At 46.1% G+C, this 27,617-nt stretch overlaps 3 protein-coding genes across 3 annotated transcripts in view; 2 read left to right on the top strand and 1 right to left on the bottom strand.

Annotated features, from left to right (window-relative positions):
* The window catches only part of ANKFY1 (ankyrin repeat and FYVE domain containing 1), a 33,079-nt gene extending 17,994 nt beyond the window's left edge, over window positions 1–15,085 (top strand). Inside the window, exons 13-25 of the mRNA XM_066563743.1 lie at window positions 899–997; window positions 1,367–1,520; window positions 2,443–2,611; window positions 3,785–3,903; window positions 4,248–4,404; window positions 5,366–5,566; window positions 6,758–6,934; window positions 7,851–7,998; window positions 8,275–8,365; window positions 8,802–8,926; window positions 9,173–9,319; window positions 9,798–9,888; window positions 10,872–15,085. Of these exons, the coding sequence (XP_066419840.1) occupies window positions 899–997; window positions 1,367–1,520; window positions 2,443–2,611; window positions 3,785–3,903; window positions 4,248–4,404; window positions 5,366–5,566; window positions 6,758–6,934; window positions 7,851–7,998; window positions 8,275–8,365; window positions 8,802–8,926; window positions 9,173–9,319; window positions 9,798–9,888; window positions 10,872–11,004 (1,811 nt within the window). The 3' untranslated portion in view covers window positions 11,005–15,085. The remainder of the gene's footprint in view (window positions 1–898; window positions 998–1,366; window positions 1,521–2,442; window positions 2,612–3,784; window positions 3,904–4,247; window positions 4,405–5,365; window positions 5,567–6,757; window positions 6,935–7,850; window positions 7,999–8,274; window positions 8,366–8,801; window positions 8,927–9,172; window positions 9,320–9,797; window positions 9,889–10,871) is intronic.
* On the bottom strand, window positions 14,683–20,779 carry CYB5D2 (cytochrome b5 domain containing 2). The gene is made up of 4 exons (XM_066563744.1): window positions 20,554–20,779; window positions 19,922–20,062; window positions 19,233–19,419; window positions 14,683–17,533 (listed from the first exon to the last, which is right to left on the bottom strand). Exons 1-4 carry the CDS (start codon window positions 20,777–20,779, stop codon window positions 17,317–17,319), a joined length of 771 nt encoding a protein of 256 aa, XP_066419841.1. The 3' UTR covers window positions 14,683–17,316.
* Window positions 20,780–22,663: 1,884 nt separating this feature from the next.
* ZZEF1 (zinc finger ZZ-type and EF-hand domain containing 1) overlaps window positions 22,664–27,617 on the top strand; it is a 59,478-nt gene continuing 54,524 nt past the window's right edge. The window contains exons 1-2 of the mRNA XM_066563385.1: window positions 22,664–22,999; window positions 27,118–27,262. Of these exons, the coding sequence (XP_066419482.1) occupies window positions 22,664–22,999; window positions 27,118–27,262 (481 nt within the window). The remainder of the gene's footprint in view (window positions 23,000–27,117; window positions 27,263–27,617) is intronic.

The raw sequence follows: 27,617 nt of genomic DNA on the forward strand, positions 1-27,617 counted from the left end.
CATCCAAGCTGTTTTCACAAGCTACTAAGAAAGCATATCTTCCTGTAAACAGTGTTTAAGTACAGCAATTAATAAGACTGGCTAACTAGTCTTAAACTCAAATCATCTGCTTGTTAAAACAAGAAAATTATTTTGTCTCTTCGTAAATTCTCCACTGTAGATAATGGACTTGAACAGATAGTCTTGGGTTCTCTTACACCTGAGATAGCTTCAAAGCATTTGCTTCAGGTGAATGCTGGAAGCAATTTTGAATAAAGACATTTTTCTGTGGTGAGACTTCTGCCTCCCTCAACTCCTAGAGGTCTTTATACAGAGCAATGCTGGTATTATAGTAGAGTTGAGACTTGAGTGCTCAAATACCACAGATGAGTTCATTAAATGCTATTAGTCAGCTTCTTTCTAGCAGCAGGAAGGGAATTCCCTTCAGCAGGAAGGGAATTTGACAGCTGAAGCAGGGCCAATTTTGTCTCCTACCATAAGTGGGATTTAGAAGGAAGTAGGTAAACTGGGGTAAATATTGCCCATCCCAGTAGGTGATCTGGGGTAAATATTGCCCATCCCAGGCTGCACCATATTGTGGAGCCTCCACTCTTCATTCTCAGAGCTTTGTATATGCCACTCTATTTGGAATTGCAGCTAGAAAGAGACAGGTTAAGCCTCTTAGCTAGAAAATTGATTTTTTTTCTTGGTATATGTATTAAGATCAGTCAGAAGTGGCAGTATTGTCTGAATCCTAGGCAGTGTCACATCAGGGTAGCTGAAGGTACTTTGCTCAGATCTTACAAACTGACTGCTACAGGAGCAGCCTAGTACAAAATGTGACATTGCTGCTGCAGCTTTCAGTGTGTGACTGCAGGCCAAGTACAAGAATACCCTAATTCCTTGTGCTTTCTTGTAGCTAATGCTCTTCATGCTACCAACAACTTGCAAATCATTCCTGACTTCAGTCTGAAGGACTCGAGAGACCAGACTGTGCTAGGATTGGCTCTTTGGACAGGTATGTGCCTTCAGGATGTGAAGCTACAATGTGGACAAGATTTTCTTAAAGATAAAACAGCTGCTGTGTGTTCATGTTCTGGCTTGTGCTGCTGGGGAGGAGTTGTCAAGGAGAGCTTTAGATGGTTCTTCATATTTTAAAATTAGTGTGCACATATGACTTAGTGAAAGATTTCTAGTCCTACAGCTTCTGCCCAGGACTGTACTTGCACTTTAGTGGAATTCTTCCTCTCTGAACTCACTAGTAGTTTTCATATCAGATGAAAGCTATTAATCATATTGGCTGTGCACATGAACTTCATTCTATTAGTCTCAGTGTGTCTGTTTTATAGAACTAAAGATAAAATACTAATGAGCTTGGTCTGTTCAGGCATGCACACAATAGCAGCTCAGCTGCTGGGATCTGGGGCATCCATCAATGACACCATGTCAGATGGACAGACACTCCTGCACATGGCAATCCAGAGACAGGACAGTAAGAGTGCCCTCTTCCTGCTGGAACATCAGGCAGATATAAATGTCAGGTAAGGTCCTAACTGATACAATTCTCACCTGTGAATGTATCTAGGAGCAAGTGCTGACTGCCTTTGTATAATGGCTTGAGATTTGTTCCAGAGCTGATTTACACATAGTTTTATGTTTGGCACTGTTTTGTGGCACTGGTTATGGCTGAGGAATTACATGTGTTTTCTTGGACCTAGGTATAGCTCCATTGGTCAGTACCTCCTCTTGAGGCTGCAGAAGGAGGTGCCACTTAACTCTGGGTAAAACAGCTTCCTCTGTAGCAGACTGAAGTCCTAGGGACAGGCCTAGAGGCACTGAACTTCTATTGTCTCATCTATTTGCCAGCTTGTTAGAACTGCATGTTTGCTACCATCTAAAATAATTAGATACAGATCCAGCAACAGGAGTCTGATAATTTTGCCTCCTCAGTGTCTCCTAGACAACTTACATTAGACTTAACAGAACATTTGTCTGCTTACATGACTGACAGGCTGTCTGTTAAATTTGGCAAGCTGTACTGTAATGAATGTCATGGGTACAAACTGCCTAAAGCTGCTGTTCTGACTTCAACTTTTTAACAGTTGGTATTTGACTGTTGCTTGAAGTGTTGCCACCTTGGAGACAAAGCTGTTTGCTTCCGTGGCAGCAGGCTGGCTCAGAAGGAACTCTGTTCAAATAATGGCTGCACTGAAGGAATTGAATGTCTCTGAGCTAAGACCACTAACTTGTTTTTCCAACTGTAGAAATCAATCACTTGCTAAAAGTGAAGGGGAGAAGAAAGGTAGACTAGAGAGCTGTGGTGAAATAATACATGGTGTGTTTGTGATGGTCCTACCAGAGCAAAAATACGTACAAGAGGAGTTAATTCTTGGCTTTGCCAATAAAGTGCTGTTGCTGAACTTTATAATGCATCTGTAACACTTGGAAGTGTCCCTGCTGCAGGACCCAGGATGGACAGACAGCCCTGCAGCTGGCCATCCAAAACCAGCTCCCACTGGTGGTGGATGCCATTTGTACCAGGGGAGCAGACATGTCTGTGCCTGATGAGAAAGGAAATCCTCCCTTGTGGCTTGCCTTGGAAAACAACCTGGAAGACATTGCATCAACTCTGGTAAGACTCAGTTGGCTTTAGTCTCACTTTTGTTCATCTTGCTAGCAGCAAAAGGATTCATCAGCAAAAGCAACCTCAGTGCATGAAGAGAACAGACTAGTCCAATATTTCTAATTTCTGGAGGTCTTTTCTTCACCAGAAATTCCTCTTTACTGCAGGAATCTTATAAATACTGTAGTGTGCATAACCAAATATCTGGCAGCCACTTTAATAAAAAAATATATTCTATATACATCCTGCTGTCTGGATTCTTGATCTGGATGGAGTGAGGATCTGCTTAGATCAGTCTGTAGCATACACAACTTGTGTAATGATCAGCTTTCTGAGTAAAACTGAATACTCATTTTATGCTTTAGTGTATGTGCTACTTTTTATTCCATCTTAACATTGAACCAAGAAGGCCTTTAAATGCTCATATTTGCTTTAAAGACTGTTTACTTTCAGGCATGGGTGATACAGCAGATTTCCTAGGAGACACAAGTAGACTTTCTTCTGTCTTATTCATAAGGAAGTTACTTGGAAGCTTTGTCCAATTGTCTGCTAGAGACAACTGGTTAAAAACTCTGCTAGTGACATGAGAAATAGGTTTTGTAACTGTTCTTGACTGTGCTGGTCAACACTTTTTTATGGAGTCAACCCTCTTAACTACTCATCTTTAAACCCTGTCAATAGTTTGTCAAGTGGAGTAGAACAAGTGTTAAGTGCCACATTGCTCAAGTACATAGTTCTCTAGTTGAAGAATACAAATATTAGCAATACAGTTCCTGGAAAAAAACTCTCTCTGTTTAGCTGAATGTCTGAGAAAGCAGGGAACTGGGCCAGAACTTCAAAGGCAACTGCTGCTGCTGCTTGATTTACTGTAGGTGCTTGTCATTGCTGAAAGTGAGGTAACTAGTCCAACCTGCTTTAGATCTGTCTATCAAAGTATATGGACAAATATTTGAATTGTTAATGAATACCACCTAATTAAGGATTACACAGTAAACTGATAAAGTATTGTTCTGGAAGACTTTAAAACAGCTTCCTGAAATTCAGTGACTGTCGCAAGACCAGACAAGGAAGGTATCTCAAGTTTTATCTCTGGGGGATAATGTTCAGATGCATTAGTCAGGGACTATAGTAGGAGCCTGTTGAAAATAAACCTTCATTGTGTCATTGGGCTTCTCTTTTCAGGTCAGGCATGGCTGTGATGCAACGTGTTGGGGGTCAGGACCAAGTGGCTGCTCACAAACCCTTCTGCACAGGGCTATTGATGAGAACAGTGAACAGATTGCTTGTTTCCTGATCCGCAGGTCAGACCCCTTCCCAAACACAAACCCTCTGACATGCATGTGGGTGTCCCTGGCATAAACTGATTGAATGCTATCTTAAATCAGTAACAACTGTGTTCTTCCTTAGGCTTTTGCTGGGTGGGTGACACTTAGGGAATTCTGACCAATCCAAAGGACACATTCTGTTACCTGGTCTAGCATCATGTTCTTGATGACAAGAGTCAAACCAAAACCAGGAACTTGTGCCTTTGTAGAATGTGTCAGCAGCTCCTGTGTCAGCTCTTGGAATCTTTTCTATGACCTTTAATTATGTTTAATCCAGATTTAAACTGCTTCAATAATTGACTGCATTGTGTTTGTTGTAGTGGGTGTGATGTGAATAGTCCCAGAAAGCCAGGCCCAAATGGAGAAGGAGAAGAGGAAGCCCATGATGGACAGACCCCCCTACATTTGGCAGCCTGCTGGGGACTAGAGGAGGTGATCCAGTGCCTTCTGGAGTTTGGTGCCAATGTCAATGCTCAGGTATGTGGACAAATAAGGCACAATTTTTAAAAGTAAATTCTTTTCCTCCAAAAACTGTTTGTACTGAAAACAAACTTTCCTCTCATCTGTGTATTTTGCATGATAGAGAAAAGAAAATCTTGCTCTGAGAGCTGAGCCAGTGCAATGACTGGATGCAGCTCTGCTTTCTCTCCTGTCCCTTTTTACCACACCTGGTGCTTGTCTGCCATATGGTGGTTAATTCAGGAAGCTCTGCTGAAGGAAAATAATACAGAAAACTTACTGCAATGTTAGTTTTCTCATGGAACAATGGGATACAGTGTCTCCTGTCCCTAGTGGGAATTAAAGGCAGGAGCACAGCTGCAATTAATAATTATACCAGCTACAGTGTAAAACCCCAGAATACTCTGCTTTGTTAGTATGTTTGGGAAGTGTCTTCTGTTATTGAGTAAACTGAGGTGATGTAAGTATGAGTTACACTTCATTTTGATTACACAGTAATCCTTAAACTGAAGCTTTATAAATAACAACAAAAGAAATGAATGGATAACATTTCAACAGCATCCTGATGCTGTTGAAAGTGACATTAAAATGACTCACAGAACACAGTAACAAAGCAGCCTTGGCTGTAAACTGCTGCTTGATGCAAACAAATGTTTAAACACCTCAGCTGACTTTGCTATTAAATTTGAATGCTAATGTCTGCCCCCAAAATGACTGACTAAATGGGAGATGTTATGGTGAGCTATTCAAAAGGCTGTGCAGCACAGGATTGAGGTCAACCTGTTGGGAGAAACAAATCTCAATTTGCTTTTCCTACACTGTGGGTTTGAGCTTGCCCTGCAGCTGTTTGGTGTCCATGCTGAGGGAAGCTGGGTAGGTCACAGGACTAAACTCCTAAGTTTCTTTGACCCTTCAGAATTAGGGAAGGATTTCTGTACTACTGAGTCTATATATAACAAACTTTCTGGTTTCTTTCTAGGATGCAGAAGGAAGAACTCCAATCCATGTTGCCATTAGCAACCAACATAATGTTATCATTCAGCTGATGATTTCACATCCAGATATTAAGCTGAATGTACGTGACAGGCAAGGAATGACTCCCTTTGCTTGTGCCATGACATACAAAAACAATAAAGCAGCTGAAGCAATTTTGAAGAGGGAACCAGGAGCTGCAGAGCAGGTAAGCTGGGAGAGTTCAAACCATGCTGGTTTTGTTACTGTACTAGTTTGTGGTAACAGCTGTTCCACAAGTCAGTTCTGTTTTTATCCTTTTGTGGCTTTACATGCAATCCATTTGCCAGATGCCAGTTCTCTTAAGCAGAATTTATTAGGAAACTGTAGGTGTGTATGTGCTATGTGTAAGAACATTAAGGATTAGTGTCTTGTCAATTCTTCTTGTCTTGTCAATACTAAACTGGGAAACAGGCATATGTGTGTATAAGGAGAAAATTCTAACTCCACTCTTGTCTTGTGCTGGACTAGTACAGAAATAATCTGTTACCCAGCTCTCCTAAAGCTACCCACAACAGAAAACCTGGCCTAAAATAACTGAATAATAGATGCTATGCTGCCCTGCTGAACTATAAAACCTCCAGCTGTATCTTCAGGCTTCTGGTGTGACACTTCAGGTAGCTGTTCAGGAGAGTCTTCCTATCCTGTTTAAGTTTAATGACCAGTAAAATATTTGAGTGCTTAGTGAGCTCTTGTATTATATCTAAAACATGGTTACAAGTACAGCCAGTTTAAATATGCTTTGACATCAGCTGCAAGGCAAAGTTGAACAACATGTACTTGATATTAAGCCAAAAAAATGAATTCTCAGGTTGCCCAGAGCAGCTGTGGCTGCCCCATCCCTGGAAGTGTTCAAGGCCAGGTTGGACAGGGCTTGGAGCAAGCTGGGATACTGGAAGGTGTCCCTGTCCATGGCAGGGGGTGGTCTGGATCACCTTGGGAGGTCCCTGTGGCAGGATCCCATGTTGATTCCTTCTCCTGGATTAATTGCCAGATAGACTCAAGCTTGTTCCATTTAACTGAGTTTATCATTAACTGCTGCTCAGTACTTAACCACAACAGCTGTTAGCTTTTTGTCTGTCTAAAAATACTGTCCAGTGTGTGGTCAAGAAAGGACAGGGTTATAAAATAGAAATAAAATAGTGTGAGGCAGACTGGACTGAGCAGTTGCAGCAGATAATTTCTCAGTTCAGTTATTCAATAGTCGCATCTATCAGGTAAGTGTCAAGCAGTGAAAGGAACAAGATTCTACAGTTCAAGCAGAGGGAGCGAGTGTCTCTTAGTGAAAACACGTCCTACTCCATAAAACACCTTGTTCTACAGGAACAACAAACTAATTTCAGTGCCCTCTCTGCCTCAGGTGGATAACAAGGGTCGGAATTTCCTGCACGTGGCCGTCCAGAACTCGGACATTGAGAGCGTGCTGTTCCTGATCAGCGTGCAGGCCAACGTCAACTCGCGCGTGCAGGACGCCTCCAAGCTGACCCCGCTGCACCTGGCGGTGCAGGCTGGCTCTGAGATCATCGTGAGGAACCTGGTGTGTGCTGGGACTCACCCTTGCTCTGCCTAAAGTGTGCCCTCGGCCCCCTGCACAGTGCCTGCAGGCTGGTCCCTCACAGCACTGACAGCCCTTCTTCTGCAGCAGAGAGCCCCCTTAGCTTGGGCTGTTGGCTGAGCTGCCACAGTTGCCTTCCCTGAGGATGTTGGGTTTGCAGCAGTCACTAGGTTTGCTTCTCTGTAAAGAACCTTCCCTAGGTTTGCTTCTTTGTAAAGAACTTTCACTAGGTTTGCTTCTTTGTAAAGAACCTTCCCTAGGTTTGCTTCTTTGTAAAGAACCTTCCCTAGGTCTGGTTCTTTGTAAAGATCCTTCCCTAGGTTTGCTTCTTTGTAAAGAACCTTCCCTGGGTTTGGGTCTTTGTAAAGAACCTTCCCTGGGTTTGGGTCTTTGTAAAGAACCTTCCCTGGGTTTGGGTCTTTGTAAAGAACCTTCCCTGGGTTTGGGTCTTTGTAAAGAACCTTCCCTGGGTTTGGGTCTTTGTAAAGAACCTTCCCTGGGTTTGGGTCTTTGTAAAGAACCTTCCCTGGGTTTGGGTCTTTGTAAAGAACCTTCCCTAGGTCTGGGTCTTTGTAAAGATCCTTCCCTAGGTCTGGGTCTTTGTAAAGATCCTTCCCTAGGTTTCCTTCTTCATAAAGAACCTTCCCTAGGTTTGAGTCTTTGTAAAGAACCTTCCCTAAGTCTGGTTCTTTGTAAAGAACCTTCCCTTGCCCTTTCTGCACATTTGAACACAAACACAAGCTGTAGCAGCTCAGTAATGATACCATTTTATACACTCTGGAGGCCTAGAAGTATCTCTGTGCAGTAGAGTCTTGTGTGCTTCATTCACAGAAATAAACTGTTGGCTAAAATAGCCCTGAAACCATCTTTGAACATTTTCCTTCTTGCCTCCTGACAGCTGCTTGCAGGTGCCCAGGTGAATGAACTGACCAAGCACCGTCAGACTGCTCTTCACTTAGCAGCCCAGCAAGACCTGCCCACCATTTGTTCAGTCCTTCTGGAGAATGGAGTAGACTTTGCAGCTGTAGATGAAAATGGAAATAATGGTAAACTTCAAGTCAGACAAGTAAATGCAAAAGACTTCAGTAGGTTTGTTAATGGTGTGTCCTAGTGGTGGAGAGCTCACTGTGAATGGCCTTGCACTGCGAAGGTGAAAGAATGAAAGTCCAGGAAATCAAAGCAGATGGAAGGAGTTGTTTGAGAAGGGGAGTTGGGAAAGTGGAGGGAGGGTGTTTCATTTAGTTATTAGGCTGTAATTATTGCTGGTACTCAGAGTCTTGAACTTCTTTTTCTCTTTTTCTTTGTTATTTTTTACTGTTCAGCTCTGCATCTGGCAGTGATGCACGGCCGGCTGAACAACATCCGGGTCCTCCTCACAGAGTGCAATGTAGATGCAGAGGCCTTTAATATCAGGTAATTATTTATATTCTAATAATATCAGGTAATTAAAGCCTTTAATATCAGGTAATTATTTATATTCTAATAATATCAGGTAATTAAAGCCTTTAATATCAGGTAATTATTTATATTCTAATAATATCAGGTAACAGGCTAAAAGAACCACTTTTAAAATATGTGCTGACATGCTGCTTAAAAACATATATTTGGCTTGTATTATATTATTTATACACGAATTTGGAAGTGTGCAGATGATGCTGTATCTAAATTCTGTGCAAATTATATGTATACACCAAGGAAGGAAAGTTAAGTAGGCTGTTGTGTGTGATGTACGGAGTTGCTGAGATGTAGCATTGTTCAAGTCTGAACCAAACTTGGAAGCAAGGAGAGTTGGATGAGTAACTGCAGTAGCAAGCAGACTTTGATCAGGATAACAAACTCTTTTCCCCAGAGGCCAGTCACCAATGCATATTTTGGGACAGTATGGGAAAGATAATGCAGCAGCCATCTGTGACCTCTTCTTGGAGTGTATGCCAGAATACCCTCTAGACAAACCTGATGCTGAAGGAAACACAGGTAGGTGAGACTCAACAACTATTAAACTTGAAAGTAATCAAGTTGCATTTATGGTATGTCACTTTTAAAGCTGGAATAATTGGCAGTAATATGTTAAATACAGCAGGAGGCACACAATACATGGAAATTTAAAAACTAAAGATCCTGTCTGGACTGGATGTAACACAATCTACCACTCTGTTAGCTGGCTTTTATTTTTCAATGCTCCTCTTGGCTTACATGAAGTGTCTGGCTTTTATTTTCCAGTGCTCCTCTTGGCTTACATGAAGGGAAATGCTAACTTGTGTCGTGCAATAGTGAGAGCTGGGGCTCGCCTGGGGGTTAACAATAACCAAGGAGTCAATATCTTCAACTATCAAGTTGCTACAAAACAGCTTCTCTTTAGATTGCTGGGTAAGTACCACGTGCTGTGGTGGGAAAGTATTTCTGGCTTATGCTTCCAGGATACTTCAGAGGAAAAACTCTGGACTTTTGACTTAGATGCCAGTAATTCCAGAGAGGCAGAACTTGTGAATTTTATACTACTAACAGTGCAGAGTAGAAATTCTAGTTTTTTTCTGGTGATTAGTTGAAAAGTTGTACAATGCAGACTGTTAGATGCTACTTTTTCTGGAAGGATATAGACATGGAAACTCTTGGCTGGTTGTGTAGTCCAATGTAGCTTAAAACACAGACACTGCTTTTTAACTGTACAGTTGCAGTGGACAATGTGATGGAAAGCAACTACAGATTATCTACAAAGGAGACTCCAGCTCCTGCAAGAGTAGTTAAATCCATTACACTGAATGCAGCCTAGAACTGGAGAAAGCCTTCAGGTTTAATGTAATGGTGTCTGAGCCCATTTTGCCTTCACATTTTTTCCTCTTAACAGATATGCTGACAAAAGAACCTCCCTGGTGTGATGGCTCCAACTGCTATGAATGTGCTGCCAAATTTGGAGTCACGACAAGAAAGCATCACTGGTAATATGAGCCCCCTTGCTGTGCTTACAAGGAAATGGATTCCTCCCCAAACATAGCTGGGCTTGCTCCTAATAGCTTAGGAAATCTCCATGTAGGTGTATAACCACTAATCCAGCTCAAATATTCCATCCTGACTTAGATCAGAAACTTGTAGTCTAACTGAAATCATATTTTAAGCAGCTTGTGCATTTAATATTCTGATTAGTTGTAAATGAGAAATCGTGTCCAAGTTCCAGCAGTGAAACAGGATTTAAATACCCAATTGTCAGAGAGAGAGTGTGAGGCACTTCACTCCCCAGAGGAGCAACAATGTATTTTATTAAGAGAGTGAGTTAATAGAAGTTCAGTGGTAAATGTGGCAGTGGTTTATCAGGACTTGATTATCTCCTGCATAGAGGTTGGGGTCAGGGAGAGCCTCCTGTGTAGGCAGGAGGTTCAGAGAGAGCAGCCCCTGGGGCTGTGGCTTACGCTGCAAAGACAGGAGGGAGCACACCAGCCCCACCACAGTGATAGGATGACCTCCTCCAAAAGAGGTGGCAAATAATTACTGCCAATTATTATTGGGCAGGTGTTGACAGCTCAGGTTTGGGATCCTGTTTGCAGTGTGGAAATGGCTGAAGATGAACATGAGCTGCTTTTGTGTAGATAGGAGTTACCTTTTTAAAATAGCCTGAACTTGTACAAAACATGCTGGTTGGAAGGGTGTTAAGCTAAGATTTTTCTTAGCTCAGAGAAATGCCTCAGTTGAAGCAGTACCATGTGATTCACTAGCAGAGAACCAGCACGTGCTGTTGGCATTAGTCAGTTATTCCAAAATATCAGAAAGATACAAGACAAATATCAGAAGATACAAGATAATCACAGCTTTTCAACTGCTAATGTGTGTTTAATGATGCTATCATAGATAAAGAATGTCAGACAGTAACATCCTGCTGTTCACTAGGAGGGAATTCACTTTTCTCCCACCCCTCTTCTGTCAACAGCCGACACTGTGGACGCCTGCTCTGCCATAAGTGCTCAACAAAGGAGATTCCTATCATAAAATTTGATCTGAACAAGCCAGTTCGAGTTTGCAACATCTGCTTTGATGTCCTGACTCTGGGAGGAGTCTCCTAGTATGCTGTGGAAGTAAAGGGATTCCCAGTCAGTGCTCCTGACAGCAGCTCTGCTTACAAGCCCTCTGGATAGGGAAGAGGAGGCTTACACATGTCTTCTGCAATAGACTGAACTAATTAAGGACCCTGTTATGATATACTCTGGTATAAATGATTTTGTATGACTGTAAATGTATCGGGCTGCGATAGACTTCGCTAGGAATCAGAGTGGATTGTTCAAACCAAGTGACAAAAGAATTGAGACCCTCTTCTAGTTGCAGTGGGGTATGGAAGCTGAAATTTGTACTGCTTGAATCGGCATAAAACAGGTCTGTCCTCAACATGGTGCTTTGCACTGAGCAACTCTATTAAGTCCTGTGGCTTTCAGGCTGCTTAGTAGAGATGGTATTAAGTTTCAGGGTAACCAGGTATCTTTCTTTGCTTTGTCTTAAAGATAAACGTTCCCCTTCTCTAGAGAAGACTTTTTGTGAAGCTAAACTGAGCTGTTGCAACCACTGTTCAAGAAACTCTTCAGACCTGGGGGTAGTTCTAAGTATAGCTCAAGAATTGTGGCCTTACAACAGAAAGCTTTACAACATCTGATGCAAAGCAGTCAGAATTGCAGATCCACATCTTGATACCTCCTCAGCAAATGACTCATTAGCTTTAGCATGTTCAAGAGAAGTGCAAGATTGTTTTAGGAAAATGCTCTTGCTCATACCTGCTGGAACTGTCAGTCTTCATTGCACTTTCATATTTATGTTGCTGGTCCTTCCAGTCCATGGCACTTGTACAAATGACCATGAGTTTGCTGAAAGGCCTGAGCATGTGCTAAAGGAGAAACACTAAAAGTGGTGGAGTCTAACTCCCAGTACAGCAATAAATGCTGAAGTGCATTAGGAGTCCCAGGAGGGAGAGAAACACTTTCCTGGGGCTTAAGGGGCCTGGTAACTGCTGTGGGAGAGACAGAAACCCCAAGTGTAGAATGTGCTGCACCTCTAGACACTAAACCTGGGGCCATTTTCAGCTGGGGAGTGGGAGTGTACATGGAGGCTTCCTGTTAGGAGTAAGCTGCAGTATTTTAATCTAGGCTGGTTGTACTCTCTTCAACATGCTGAATCTGTGGAAACCTACCACCACACTGTCCAGGTAAACAGGAAAGTACTTGACTGGTAGACCAGCTTGTGATTTGGTGGGCAAAGGCTTCAGTTAGAAAAAATGGGTACTTAAGCAAAACTACATGCCATGTTAAGGCAGTTTTTATTTCAAAAGATAAAGCTAGTATAGACTCAATTCAGCATTCCTCATCTTTACTCCAGGAATTGCTGTGCATTTGTTAATGACTGTTATCTCCAGTGAACTGTATGGACAGGTGATGATGTGTTGCCCTGGTTGCAGCAGTGACTTGTTGGTCTTCAAGAGTAAGATGAGAAGATGAACCAGGCTGCTCCTGTTACAGGAAACTTTCTCAGTTTTTCTCAAGCTTGTACAAGGAGAGGATAGGAGAGGGTGCAATTGCTGACATTTGTATGATTAATTTCACATCAAGTCTCACTTGATCTGCACTTTGATCTTCCAAAATGCCTGTATTGTAACTGGAATCACCCCTGTACCACTAGGGAAGAACAATGGATGAAATACAAACTTGCCTCACTGTTTGATGTCTGCTGCTGACATGTTCCAACAGAACGCTCTGGGTAACACAGCTGGTCTCTAACACAGTTCCTAATGCAAATGATGCACCTCTGGCATAATATTGTAGGTGAATGAGGGAAAATAGTGCTGTCAGTTAGTGGTAGCTGCAGTAATTGTTGGTGTCAGTTAACTACAGTCTACAGTTTCGGGGTTTTTAAACAAAAGAGATGATGGAAAACATTGTACTTCTGATATTTCAGGGTGTCACTGGTTGCAGTTCTCTAGCAGTGAAAGAATGATGGAGAGAAGGTGCATTTGGTGAAAGAAGTCTTGACTGTAATCCCATGGTAACATGTTGTTTTCCTTCTTGGTTTGGAGCTGAAGTGATGTGGAGGGGTAAGAGTGTGCTCAGAATGCTGAAAGACAGTGCAGAGGAGGGGTTTTCCTGTGGGCTTCAGCCTGATGGAAAACTGCCCAGCATGTAATTGCCAAAGCATTTAAACATCACTGTTTCAGTGGCTTCTCTGATGTAAGGGCAAGGGAACAGGAAAGCAATGATGGAAAATGTGGATCTGGTGAAAATTCAGATTAACTGAAGGGCAAGTTAAAGCTGGGTAGTTGCTTTCTAAAAAACAGGATATTGATCATGACTGTAAAACTGTGGGAAGGATCTGGGAAACCACTGCAGTGCTCCTGGTTTGCTGTTTACAGCCAGCACTGTCCCAGCTCACTTACTGAAGTCTGAAAGGAAGGTAGGTTATTGTGAAATATACAGCCTGAGGTGTTTGTTTAATTTAAAGCAACTCAATTCAGCAAATTTGATCCTTTTAAAGTGCCTTTGAGATAGTTTCCTTCCAGCCAACTCTAAATAGCTTTCTGCCAGAGCTAAAAGGGAAAGCTCACAACTTGAACCAAAACCCATGTCAGTTCTTTTCTCGTTCAGCTGAGGAGTTGACCCCTCCAGACAGCTGGTGGGGCTCAGTCCCTCACACACTCTGCCTGGTGTTGGTCTGAGCTCTCAGACCACTGAGATTTTTTGGGAGTTTTGCTGGCAATGCTCCACTACAGGGTACAAATGTGAATGAGGCACTTGGTAATGTAGTGGTGGTCAACACATTTCTAACTCTAAACAACTGCTCTTCCCTTTCTGTAGCATAATACAGTTGTTACCAAACCCCCACCCCTCTTAGCCCTGCTCTTAGTGGTAAATGCTAACTGAAGTCTGCCAAGCATTGAACAAAAGGTTAGATGGGAACTCAGCTTGTGTCCCTGAAGTGCTGCTGTCACACGGGGCTCCAGGCCCTTCAGCAGGGTTGCGTGGGGAGTCATGGGTGGTTCATGCTGTAGCTTTTTGTTCTGAGACTGGATTCCTTTTGCCTGCAGTCACCCAGCACTCTTACACAAGCAAACGCCATGGTCCAGCACTCTTACACAAGCACAAACCATGGTCTGGCTGGAATTTTCTGTCTGTGAGAGGTGCAGTCACTGTTTCACACCACTGAGTGGAGTGAGAACGTCGCTGTTGAAGGCACTAACAGAGCAGAGTAAGTTGCTGGCTAAAAGCTGACAGATGCCTTAATGACTTCCCGTGCTGGAGATAACAACAGCTTGTCCAACTGCTCTTGTAGTGCTTATAAACTAACATGTAACAGTATGGGAGGCCAAGGCTGGATGGTTTTGTAGATCAAATGTTAATAGCAAGTCCTCTTTTTTCTGTAACCAGCAGAGGTGGTCACTGCAGCAAACTCATCTCTAGAAAAATCAAAGCTTGTGTGAGTGACAGAAATAACTGAACCTTCTAATACCCTCTGTGAAATAGAAAAGGAAGTCTTAGAACAATGGCATTTTAATCTGCAATGTTTGTCTGGAGTTGTTGTAAAAATGTATTTTTTCCAATATGCATTACTTCGTTGTGTAATGATTCTACTTGTAATAAAATGCAGAACTAGATGATGCTTTGTGAGGTGAAACCTTGCTAAGGAAGTGTCTGCTCCTGTAGAGACAGCTGCCCCTCTGCAAGCTTATCCTGGCAAACCACGAAGAAAACCAGGGATACAACATCCAATTGGGCACAACAGCTTTATTCTTTGTTCTGAAATTAGTCCAGGTATTCATTTTCATGTTGTGGAACTGCTCCAACTGTTCTTTTGGCTGTCAAGGTCTGGTGTTCTAGTTTGTACCATGTAGTCATCTTGAATGCCTTATACTAGACTTACCTATAATCAGTTTTGTGAAACGAAGCCGAGCCCCCCACGGGCCAGAGCTGCTTCATGGAGTTCATCAGCTCAAGTTCCCAGCCCTGGGAGCACTCAGAGCTGTGTGTGGAGGCAGCTCAGCCCCTGGAGAGCACTGAGCTGCTGCAGCTTCACTTCAGGAAAACTTCAGTGCAATAGCAAACCCAGCCAAGACTTCTGGGTGAGATTGTGATGCATTATTAGTCTTTTATTAATAAAACTTACTGAAGTACAGATGAATGGTGAGCTTTATTAGAGCACTGTCTGTGGTGACTTGAGCCCTCTGTAGCTGTCACTGTTCCCTTTTCCACCATGGGAGAATCCAGCTGAGCTGCTCAACTGGAGACACCTGGAGCACTTCACTCACTGAGGGTGTCTCCCTGTTTGCTTTAATAGATGACTTATTCCTGGTGCAAGGCTCTTCCTCCCCAGAGCTTCCAAACCCTGAACTGAGCAATAAGCTAGGAACTGGTTTTCAACCAACTTTAACTTAAACCAGCACCTCCCTGCCCTGCCTTTTTGCAGCAGTTTATTTGATTTTTATGTTGCTCTTGCAATCAAAACCATCCCCTCAGCACTATTTGCATAGTGATTGAGTGTTCCAGCAAGATGAAACTTGCTTAGAAGGTCAAGCTGGTCCCACCTTCTCTGGGACTGGTTTGCCCTCACAAACTACTTCTTACAGCATTTAATAGTCTGGAATTTGCTGCAACTTTTAAATAGCTTTAAAAACCTCTTTTAAAGGTACTTGCCAATCATTTGCAGGGATGGTTTCACTACTTTAAATGCAATTTCTTTTTAAAGTGGTGATGTCTTTTTAAATGTGGCAAAGGCCACAGTTGTGGAGGCAGTGAAGTGCTGCTCTGCAGCTCTTTGCTGCACCTTTTACACAGCTTGATCTTCAGCACTGAGTGAAATGAGTTTTCATTCCTCACTCCACCCCCAGAGATGGCTCAAGCCCAGGGCTGAGGTTTGGTTCTGCCACACATCCTGCTCTGCTCTCCCCTGAGTGCCACAGGCTGGCACAGCAGGGCAATGCCTGCAAGGGCTTCTCTTCAGGATGAAGATAGGCAAAAAACCCCAAAAATAAAACCACAGCCCCAGTGTTCCAAGCATGTGCAGGTTCAAGTCTGTGTGGCTCCATCCCTGGCAGCTGGAGCTTCCTCTGAGTTTTAGCAGTGGGAAGTGCTGTAATGTGTCCTGCTGCAAGGGAGTGAATGGTGCTTCCTGTAAACTTGTTAATGAACTAACTCATCACTTACCTTTTGGGCCTCTCTTCAGAGGTGGGGGTAGCTAAAAATCAGTTTATAAACATTTTCCAGCTGCTTACACAGAGGTGGCAGCTGCCTTAAGAACAAGAACTGACCACAACCTGTGCCACCGCTGGACCCTGATCTGCATGTCTCTCTCAAAGCTCAGCTCCACCTAAACTGATTTTAACAGCAGATTCCCTAAAACCAGCAAATCCTTCCCTGCAGCTTGAGGTTTGTAGTGCAGGTATTGCTTCCTCCCTTTTAGCCCCACTCAGAGAGGGTAATGACCTGCTCTGCATGTCTGGGAGTCACTCACAGTGCTGAATTCTGCCAGCTGTGACACAAAAAATATGGATTTTAAAAGTGCTGGGTCTTGTAAGGGCACAACCAGCTCAGGTTATAGTCTGACAGGCACAGACCAGATGGGAGGAAGACATACCAGAATGGAAACAGGAGGCAGATTACAGTAGGATGGTTCTGTTGCCACCCAGGCAACAAAAAGAAAGCTATTTAAAACTACTCCTTCCTGATCAGAACAGTTTGAAAGTGGTGAATCACAGACCAGACAGTGAAGTTAATGTCAAACAATCCTCACAGGTGGCTTCAATATCTTGGCACAGTATCTAATGCAAACACAGTGAGGAAATGCAGCTCTGGCCTTTGCCTTCTCTATTCCAAGAATTTGATAAAGCTTGTGTGTAACTAAACTGTGCAAGTTCCTGATACTGTGGACCTTAATTGCAGAAGAAATTCAGGGCTCTCCCTGTTACCTTTAAACTCCTGGGAGTGAGTCAGGTGCCTGGGAAGGAGCATCAGCAGTGCCTGCAGCAGGGCCTGTGGCAGTGATGCTGCAGCAGTTCTGTGCTCACTGATTTCACTGCCTTAAACCACAGCACTGTCCCGCCTCTGTGCACACAAACATCCAGTCCCTGACTGCACAAGGAGCAGTTCTAAAACACAATTCAGGCTGTGCATCTTACAGTTTGTTCACAGGTGCAGAAATATTTCCCATAGAAATAAAGCAAGCATCCTGTTACTTGATTTTTTAGCCACTGAGCTGGCTGAAGTGTTTCCTCCATCTCCATATGTTGAAAAGCATCACAAACCCCGTGAGATTGTTGCTGCTCCCTTTGCAGGGCCGGGTGGAAGGGATGGAGCTGGAGCTGCCCAGCCCCGGTGCAAGGTTCCAGTGCAGGGCTCTCCCTGCCTGGCTCAGCCCGTGGGGAGCACGCACTGCTCGGCCAGGGGATGGCAGCCCTCGTACAGCTGCAGCCGAGGGTCATCCAGGTCGCCTCTGTCGCGGTGCTGGGAGGAGCCAGGCTGGCCCCAGGGCGGCCCCGAGCTCCTGACACACACGCAGGGAGTGCCCTGCGAGCCGGGGCGGTGCAGCCTCCGCGGGACCCCGGCCCAGGCTCTGGGCACGCCCCCGCTGCGAATGGAAAAGGAAAATCTGTCACAATTCAAACCCGGGAAAATGCTTCCGGTCAACAGAGAATCCTTATGGAAAAACCCGAGATAATCTGAGATAAATAGTTATTCTAAACTAGAACTAACACTGAGGTAGGTTTTGCTTACACAGAATTCACAGAATGACTGGGCTGAAAGAGACCTTAAAGATCATCAAGTCTAACTCATGCTCCAACACCTCAGTTAATCCCTGGCACTGAGTGCCACATCCAGTCTGTTTAAAGAGCCACCATCCCACAGCCTTCATCTTTTTATTGGCTGTGCTTCAGAAACCCGTGGCCTGGCCCTGGTTTCATCACTGCTGCTGCAGGCTCTACCCTTCTGAGAGTCACCAACTCCTGCATTCCATGCTTCCATTGCTAGAGGAATCACAGCCTGCTGGAGCACAGCAAAATGCCTCTGCTGGAGGTACCTAAATGCTCACAGGTGACCACACATCTTCACAGAATCACAGTGGCTTGGGTTGGAAGGGACCTTAAAGATCATCCAGCCCATCCCCTGCCATGGGACTTCAAACAGACCAGGCTCTCCTCTCTCTGTGCCTTGACTAAACAGTGATTTTGAGAACTGGGGAAGAATTAAAAGTACCTCCCCAGCTAATTCACCACGTCTCTTTATGTCTAAGTGTCTCTCTATGGGCCAAGTCCTGCCTGTTCCCCAACCACTGCAGCTTTTAAGCCTCTAACACAAGTGACTGCCACATCACACTGGGTCCCAAGGCTGTCCCCAAGCTCAGTGACACACAGGAGCAGATCCCTGGGGCACAGAGAGCTGCTGCTGGGCTGACATGAAGCCCAAGCATTTTGAGTTTGGTCTGTGAAATGATTTCATCTTCAAACAAAACAGTCCCTAAGCTGAGAGACAGCTACTAACAGGAGAGTAGGAAATGATTATTCAAAGCTTAACCTCATTTTCTGTGGTTTAAGTGAAAATGTTGTGGTATCAGCCTCTGAGCCAGGCTGTGAAACTGTCTGACAAGCACAGGTTAATGCTGGTATTCCTGAGAGGTGACAGAACCTGTCTGAATCCCAGTCCTGCTGGGATTTCTGTCCTGTTTTGCTGAGAACAGGAGATCACATGCACATGTGGTAAATTCTTTGATTCCAGTGTGACAGAAGAGGCTCAGCCTGGAGAAAAGGGGGCTCAGGGGGGACCTTCTCACTCTCTACAACTCCCTGACAGGAGGGTGGAGCCAGGTGAAGGTCAGGCTGTGCTCACAGGGACAGGGTGAGAGGTAACAGCCTCAAGTTGTGCCAGGGGAGGTTTAGGTTGGACACTGGGGAGAATTTCCTCATGGCAAGGGTGGTCAGGCACTGGCACAGCTGCCCAGGGCAGTGGGGGAGGCCCCATCTCTGCAGGGATGTAAAAGCTGTGGATGTGGCACCTGGGGGCACAGGCCAGTGCTGGGGGAATGCTTGGACTGGGGGCTCTCACAGGGCTTTTCCCACCTGAACAGCCCTGGGAATTCAGGCAGGGACAGAGCCCATGCCTGCTTATTCCAGCCCTGGCAGCACCACTGCCAGGCCCCAGAGGTCACCTACCCATGGATTGAGGTGGCTGCAGGGGCCAGGACATCCTCCCATGCTCCCCCTGCCAGGAGAGGCAGGAACACAGCACAGGGCACCCAAAAAAAGCCTCTGCTCCAGAGGGGACAGGCTCACCTCTCTCTGGAGCACCAGAAGCGAGTGCCTTTAGCAGAGCTCCATTCAGAGTTGCAGGGTGGGAACTGCTGCTGCTTCTGATCACTTTCTGCTTGCAGTCTGAGAGCTTCCTCAATGGCAGCCTCCACCTCCCTCAGGGCTTCTGTCGGTGCTCCATTTTCATCATAGAATCTGCCCACCAGCTTCCCTGGGAGAGGAGATCAATTAGGACCACAGTGTTTCCAGACCACAGACCTGTTTCCAGGCAAGGAAAATGCATTGTTCTGGTGGGGTTTTATTTTTAATTTGCTATGTAAAAGGAGATGTCACCATGGCCCAATTTTAAAACCAAACTGAGCTTACATCCTTTCAAGCCTTGGATCACACAGCAATTTACCCATATGAATAAACCCATGCAGGACAAGCTTGGGCACACACTCATTACAGAGCTGAAAACCAAAGCCAGTTTCAGCTGCACAACCCAGAAGCCATTCCCCAGAACAGTTTCCCTGCACTGCTGCCCCAACATTCTCCTGAGTGATTTCAGGCTGGCTCCACGCTCTGTGCTCGGCAGAGACAATCCAAGCAGGACAGCAGCCAGGTGGGAAAACAATTTAACTTTCCCTTGGAGGGAAGCAAACCTCAGAGACCTGGCTTGGCTTGGCTGCAGCTGCACACCCACCCCCGTGTGAGCCCACCCCCAGACCTACCCACGGGCTCGTAGTTGTTGCTGTAGAAGCTCAGCCAGCTGTGGATGGAGAGCAGCTCCGCGGGGGACAGCCCTGACACGGAGTCCACCAGCCCCGCCGGGCTGAAATCGCCGCTGGCAAACGCTCGGGTGGCATCTCTGCCTGCGGGGCACGGGGGAGAGCACAGCAGGGGGAGAGCACAGGGTGAGGAGAGCCCAGCCATGGAGTGAATCCCCCAGTCATGGAGTGAATATTCCCCAGCCATGGATGAATCCCTCAGCCAAGGAGGGACTCCCCCAGCCATGAAGTGAATCCCCCAACCATAGAGTGAACTCCTCGGCCATGGATGAATTCCTCAGCCATAGAGTGAATTCCCCAACCACAGAGTGAACCCCCCAGCCAGGAGTGCGACCCCAGTCTTGGAATACAGCCCAGCCATGGAGCGGCCAAACAGGGGCTGAGCTCTCCCTCCTCCCAGCCGGACTGCGTTCCCCGGCCAGCGGTGACACCCGATGACACCCACACCCCCAGGTGATCCCTCCCCAGCCCGGAGATTATTCTTTCCCCAGCCGGGGGTGATCCATCTCACTCTCCCCAGCCAGGCCACCTCAGGCCCTCACACAGCCGCCCCCCCCACGCCCCACCACAGGTACCTGCGAACCCGCTGTACGCGCCGCCGGGCCCGTAGTGCTTGCGGCCGCGCTCCACATCGAAGACCCGTCCCAGCAGAGCGAGGTAGAGCCCGGGCTCGCCCGGCGCCCCCCGGTATCGGCGCAGCTCGGAGGCGCTGAGCAGGCGGGCGCGGGGTTCGAACCCGCGCCGCAGGAGGCAGGCGGCGGCCAGGCCCAGCAGCAGCGCCGCGGCCGCGCCCCGCCACATCGCGCCGCGACAGCGCAGCGCTCGCGCGACACTTCCCTCGCCGCACGGCAGCGTGGAGGCCCAACCGCGTCCAGCGGGGCGGCCGGGCCCAGGGGGCGCTTTACGGCAGTGTGGCGGCAGAGCCATGATTTTACATTGATTTTACACTGAAATAAACTCGGGCAGGAGACCTTTCTCCTTTTTAATTCTACTCATAACAACACCGCCTCCCTCCAGCCCAGAGGCTGCTCCGAACCCCGGGCAACCCCGCCTCGAACACTCCGGGAACGGGGCGGCCACAGCTTCTCTGGGCGCCCTGTGCCAGCCCTCAGCACCCTCTGAGTAACGCCGTTGTTCATATGGACCGTCACAGAATGTGAAAAATGCGTATTTTATGATTGGCTTTTCGCAAATATTAACATGAATATTATACGTGTTGTATTAGAAGGTAATGCTGTATTAGTTCTCTTACGTAGTGTGGTAGATATAGCTTTAGGTTATAACAAAATGTTAAAATAGGCGTGAATCCCCCAGCCAAGGAGTGAATCCTATAACACCTTCTGGCTGTGGAAGGGGATCTCTGTTCCACTACTTCCTTACAAGTTTTCCAAAAGTCCTACTCTACAATAAAAGTAATGCTTGACAATTTCACTGCTGCTTTTAAAAAGCTACAATAAAATCCAGCGTGGTAAACTTTGACTTGCTGATAACGCTAGTCAGTATCAAGAGGAATTAGGCAGGATTTCCTACCCGTGTTAGAATATAGAATATCCTATAGATATAGAATATCCTATGCTATGTAGGATACTTTTTTTCCCTAAAGAAAGGACTCACACTGAGATAACAGCCACAGGACACGTAAATCTTTCAGAGAAAGGGAATTTATTGCTCCATTATCAGGAGAAATTAACTTCTTCCCGCCTCGCTCGGGCAGGTGACGCCGTCAGGCTTATGAGGAAGAAGTTGTCAGTGTCCAAACAGAATCCTGTGTTTGAATGGAATTTATGGAATGGAATTTATGCATCATGTATGAGGTGTATGAATATGCAACAGGCTGTTAATTTTAAGGGTTAATTCTTTGTTAACGTGGGTCCTTTTTTGGGCTTGTGCTGCCCAGAAAAAGGTACCTGGACATCCGTAACTCTGTGTTTCTATTGTCCTAATTCAAATTGTCCAAATTATTATTACTTTAATTGTATTACTATTTTTATAACCATTTTATTACTATTAAACCTTTAAAATTTTAAAAACAAGTGATTGACGTTTTTCCCACAGAATCTCTTGTTGTCAGTGCCCTGTGGAGATCACCCTGACCGGCCAGGGCAGGGTCACCTGGAGCAGGTGACACAGGAGGGTCCGGGTGAGTTTGGCATTTCTCCAGAGACGGACACTCCGTGCCCTCCCTGCACAAGTGTGCCCCAGTGCTCTGCCACGTTCATGTCAAGGAGTTTTTCTCATGTTGAGGTGAAATTTGTCGTGCGGCCTTTACTCTTCATCCTGTCACTGGGCACCACCCTGGAAGAGTCTGGCACCGCCCTATTGGCACCCCTTGGAGATACGTCTATGAATTAATGCGATCCCCTCACAGAACCGGGCTCATTTGCCGCTCTCTGCCCCCGGGATCGCTGTCCCCAGCCCTCGCTGTCCCCCCGGGTCCCTCCACCGGCCCCGTCCCTGTCACGGGAGCCGCCGGGCCGGGCTTTGCGACAGCGCCGCGTCGCTTTGCGGCGGTGCGGCGCTTTGCGGCGGTGTGGCGCGGTGGCGCTTTGCGGCGGTGTGGCGGCCCCGCGCTGACAGGTGCGGCGGGCGGGAAGTTGCTGACTAAGGCGGGCCGGGCCGGGCGGGGACCGGCGGGAGCGGCGGCGGCACCGGCGGCGGCGGCTGCGAGCGGCTCCCGAGCGGCTCATGGGGACGGCGGCGAGCCACAGCAGCGAGGAGGAGGAGGAGGGCGCCGAAGAGGGCATGGAGGGGGCGGCCGGCGCGCCCCAAGCCGGCGCGGCCGCTCCGGCGCTGCCGCCGGCCGAGGTGCTGCTGGAGCAGGCCCGGCTGCGGGAGGCCACGGCGCGGCTGCGGGAGGCGGCCCTGCCCGAGCCGCTCGTGTCGCGGCACCACAGCGCGCTGGTGCGATGGCTGGAGGAGCGGCTGAGCCGCGGCGACGAGGCCGTGAGCCTGGAGCAGTTCTGCGAGGTGCTGGAGAGCGTGTCCCGGCTGGCGGCCGGATCCCGCGGCGAGAGCGAGGAGGTGAGAGCCGCCAGGAAGCGCCGTCCGCGGGGATCGGGAACGGCTCGGGCAGGGAGGAACCTTGGGGACCATCCCGTTCCAGCCCCTGCCACGGGCAGGGACACCTTCCAACAGAGCGGGCTGCTCAGAGAGCCGTCCAGCCCGGCCTTGGGCACTGCCGGGAATGGGGGTTCCCTCCGGGGATCCGCCTGTCCGGGCAGGGGGGTGGTCGGCATCGGGGGAAGCTCTGGGTGCTGCTGGGGGCCGCTGTCCCCGGACCCGGGTCCGTGACCATCCACACGACCCCGGAGACCCCGGACACGCGTCCTGGTACGTGGGGAGGGCCAGGCCAGAGGGTTCCGCGAGGTTGGAAAGCGGCTGCTGCTGTTGATGGACAGCCTGTCAGCCTCCAGATAGCCCTTAAAAAAACCCCAAAAACTTATGTCAGTTATCAGTGATCATGCTCAGCAGCCACTGAAGAATAAAATGGGTTTTTACAGCAATATTTCTGCTGTTGCTGCTGCTGGTGCAGCTGAGAGCATAGGTGTGGTGGGGACACGGCTAGGAACTCTTGCCTGAGTAATTCCTCTTGATACTGACTAGCGTTATCAGCAAGCCAAAGTTTACCACGCTGGGTTTTATTGTAGCTTTTTAAAAGCAGCAGTGAAATTGTCAAGCATTTCTTTTATTGTAGAGTAGGACTTTTGGAAAACTTGTAAGGAAGTAGTGGAACAGAGATCCCCTTCCACAGCCAGAACGTGTTATGGTCAGCTTTTAATGGTTGAAGAGAGTAGTTTTCCTTTCTGCTGGGATTTCCAGTTTTCCCCTTCTGTGGGAAATGATAGGGAGAATTTAATGTCTAGAACACTTAAGCTTTGCTCTGTAGCAATCCAAAATGCAGCAGAACACCCTGTTGGGAATTCCATACTCACTTGAGAAAGTGGCTGTGTCTGAATTCCTTAGTGCAAGCAGTTCCTGAGCTCAGCAGTCACTTCCTGCTGGCTTTGTTTTGCTGCTGAGTAGCAGAACAACTGTGTAAACTGTTAAATCACACACACACGCCTCAAATCAGTGCTGACAGGTGAACAAGGCTTCTGGAAACTGGAAGGAGATTCATTTCACGTCCAGATAGGTGTGTTTTCACCAGACTGGTTTAAGTAGCTCGGTGAAATGCTGCCTCCACTTGCAGCTCGTTCACAAGAAGAGCCCGTAAGGAGCACATCTTCATTTGTGACAGCAGCAAGGGTGAAATGGGTCCATTGGGGTTCTTCCTGTTGCCACAAACAGCTGGGCGTTGTGGGCTGCAGAAATATTTTGAGGATTGTCTGTATTTCACGTCCTCCTCTGCATGAGGAATCTATTTGTTTTGGTTTCATTTCCTGCTCCAAGAAGTGGGGAAAAAGCTTGTCAGAGGATTCAGCGTGCCACGGATGTGTGGTCACATCTGCCCTGCAAAGCTGAGATGTTGAGAGTTCTGTGGAAAACTTTGATGTCATCATTTCTGGCACTAACCCATGACTGTGGTGTTTGAGCTTTCCTTGCACACTGAGGAGTCAGTTTAGGAGTGGCAGGTCAATAGGTTTCACTTTTTAATATCTCTGGAGTCCTGTCTGGCACAGCCCAGGTTTGATCTCCCCTTTCAGTTACTCTGTTCTCAGTGCAGGGCTTTCGGCACAGACTTCAAATGTTTTATAAACAACGTTTAAATGCAAAATCTGTTTTCTGTATGAACTGAACCTCTGAATCCTTCTTGGTACTGCTTCAGCAGTTGTCATGTCATGTATCCAGCTTTGGCTGGCAGCATTAACGCTGCAGTTCTTCTGAGAGCAGAGGGTGAAACATGAAGTTCTCCCAGGTCACCTTTCAGATACCCTGTTGTGCCATCCAGCTCCTGAGCTGTGAGATAAGGGGCTGGATAAGGGGCTGCTTTTTCCATGGGTCATAATTCCAAGCAACCCTCTCACTCATCATTTCCTATGGAGGATGTTTCTCAAATGCTTCTTCATGTTCAGGATTGAGCTGTGTGGAGTTACTGCATTTCTTTAGGAGCAGGTTGAGGTGGGTTGTGTAAGGCTGCTGCTGAATTGTATCATGTCCCAATCCTGCACACAGCTCAAAAATTCTTTGAGTACAGGTTGACACTCTCTTTTTCCCCCCACTTTTTTTTTCCCCGTTACATAGGACAGCAGTGGAAATTATGTATGGTTTTTGTCAAATACAGAGTTTAAGTTATAATGAACAGTTAATAATTTTAGAGTTCTAGGTTTGGTGCAATCTCCTGAGATCAGAGGAAGAGTTTAAAAATAAGATAACAAAATACTGCATTAAGCTGTGAAGAAAAGCATATATGTAGTAATCCCTCCTTATGTGAGAGTATAAAAAATTTGTTTCAAGTAGGTGTTAGCAGATTCAGCCTTGTTGCCTTGTGTTTTATTGTCACCAGTAACATCACAAAACTTGTTCAATTTATAGTTTAGTAATTGTGCAGTTTCACTTCAGGTATGAGGAAAAATTGTGAGAATGGTGTGGTGTGAAACTGTACATTGAATTGTTTTGGCAACTGAGTTATGTCTGTTAGAATTAATTCCCCCTGGTTTGTTGTCCTCAAGCAAAGGTGTTGGGTTTTTGTTCTGGCATCTGCCCAGTGCCTGGGCTGGACTGGCCCTGGTGCCTGCTGGATGCTCAGCACCAGCTTTGCTGCTCAAAATAATTGTTTAAAGGTGATCATTATTAGCTTGGGTTCAGCTGTGTGTATAATGAGACACTAAAGTTTCCAAGCTCAAATCCAGCTCTGTGCCACAGAAGTGCCATGAGAGCTTTAGTCAGCTAAAACACTGTGTTTCAATTCTGTTGTCTTCTGAGGACTTTGCTCTCATTTTACTGCTGTAATTATGCCATGGTTAATTGGCAGGTTATTTTGAGCTAATCATTTCAGGCTGCTCCTCTCTAGGATAGCACTGTTAATGGTACATCAAGTCTGATAACCAGGGAACAAACCAAGAGAGGGAAGCAGGAGCTTCCTCCTGAGCAGCAGCAAGCCCTTGACTCAGACTCCTGTGAGATCATCTGGCCTTAGAGACCAGATTTCCTTGGTTTGTGTGGCTCAGCTTGGAATACAAAGTTCAGGGCAGGGAGACTCAAGTCTTGCTTGTAAAGAAATATCTTTTGTAAGTGCATTCCCAATTTATATGAAAAAGGTGGATGCTCCTGAAATTACTGCATTTCTCTTTTGGAACAAATTCCATTTTTAGCAGTTAAACAGAAGTTTGCCTCAAAATTAAATCTGATTGTGAAAATATAGCCAGATTTTTAATAGTCACTGAATCATGAGTTGTCTGAAATAGCTAGTTAAAGTAAGTTACATTTATGACCTTAGTTCTGATTTATAGGCTCAGCTGGATTAAAATACCTTGTACATTTGTTAGTTCAAAGTTGTGAAATGCTGTGTGAGTTACTTTTTGTACATGCTCAACACAACTTTTATATTAAAAATTTTATTAAGGTCAAAGTTAGTAAAGCTGCCAGTGTTCTCTTCAATAAAAAAAATCCCAACCCTTTTCTAACTCTCTCCTTTGTTTTCAAAAACACTTAGACAAACTATATTAAACTGATTTTTGGTGTAGGAGGATAGTTTATGGAAAGAAAAATCAAATAAAAAATATTACTGTTCTTAGGACAATTTCTTAAATAAAGAAAATGTGTTAACCCTGGAGGAATTTGAGTGGATGCAGTGAGAGAGGGATGCAGCAGTGATGAGTAATCGAAGGTGTGGCTTTTGGAACCAAACCACCACCCTTCAGCTGAGGAGATTTCTGCTAAGCAGAAGCTTTACCTTCCTTCCAGTCCCAGCTACCCATGGATGGATCCTGCTGATTCACTGCTGTTTATGATGGGCTGTCTCCACCTAAGCATGACTCCAGCTGACTTTTATAGGAAGACAGTGCAAATACCTTCAAACTTGCTAAACACTGCAGATTTCCAGCCAGGCTGCTTCCTGTTACCATGAATCCAATACTCTGGGGAATGGATTCTTTTGATTTTGTTCTACTAGTGTTACAACATTTGTTGCTATGGTTTCTATGAAATACCTTGCTTTAAGGAAATATGCTGAAATAAATTTTTTTTTGGTTACTCTTCAGGCCTTTGCACAATTTGATGCTGAAGGAGATGGCACTGTTGATGTGGAGAATATGCTGGAGGCTCTCAAGAATTCTAGTGGTGCAAATCTTCAGGGGGAGCTGAGCCATGTAATCAGGCAGCTGCAAGCTTGTTCACTGGTGCCAGGTATGAGAGCAAGTGTTGGAAGAAAGGGTTTCCCAAGCCCAGCCCCATAAAAAAGGTGCTGCTTCAATAAATTGCTTTAATAGCATTGCTTGTCCTAATCTTATCAAAACCACCCTCCAGAAGGTTCTTGGTTCTTTAGTGTCAAGCAAGTGGAGTTGTTGTAAATTAAACATTTCCCAGAATTGCATGCTGAACTTCCTTTCACAAATAACCACTGTTTCCCTCTCTGTGTGACCGGGGAGTGTCTTACCCCTGTTTGGTTCATCTCACAGACAGAAAATGCAGAATGTTGGTGAGCGCCCAGCTAATGCAGCCTTGTACTTGGTAACTGGAGGAATAAATCCTCCATGGAGCC

Source organism: Molothrus aeneus, chromosome 20, assembly GCF_037042795.1.
Source record: "Molothrus aeneus isolate 106 chromosome 20, BPBGC_Maene_1.0, whole genome shotgun sequence".
Lineage (NCBI taxonomy): Eukaryota > Metazoa > Chordata > Aves > Passeriformes > Icteridae > Molothrus > Molothrus aeneus.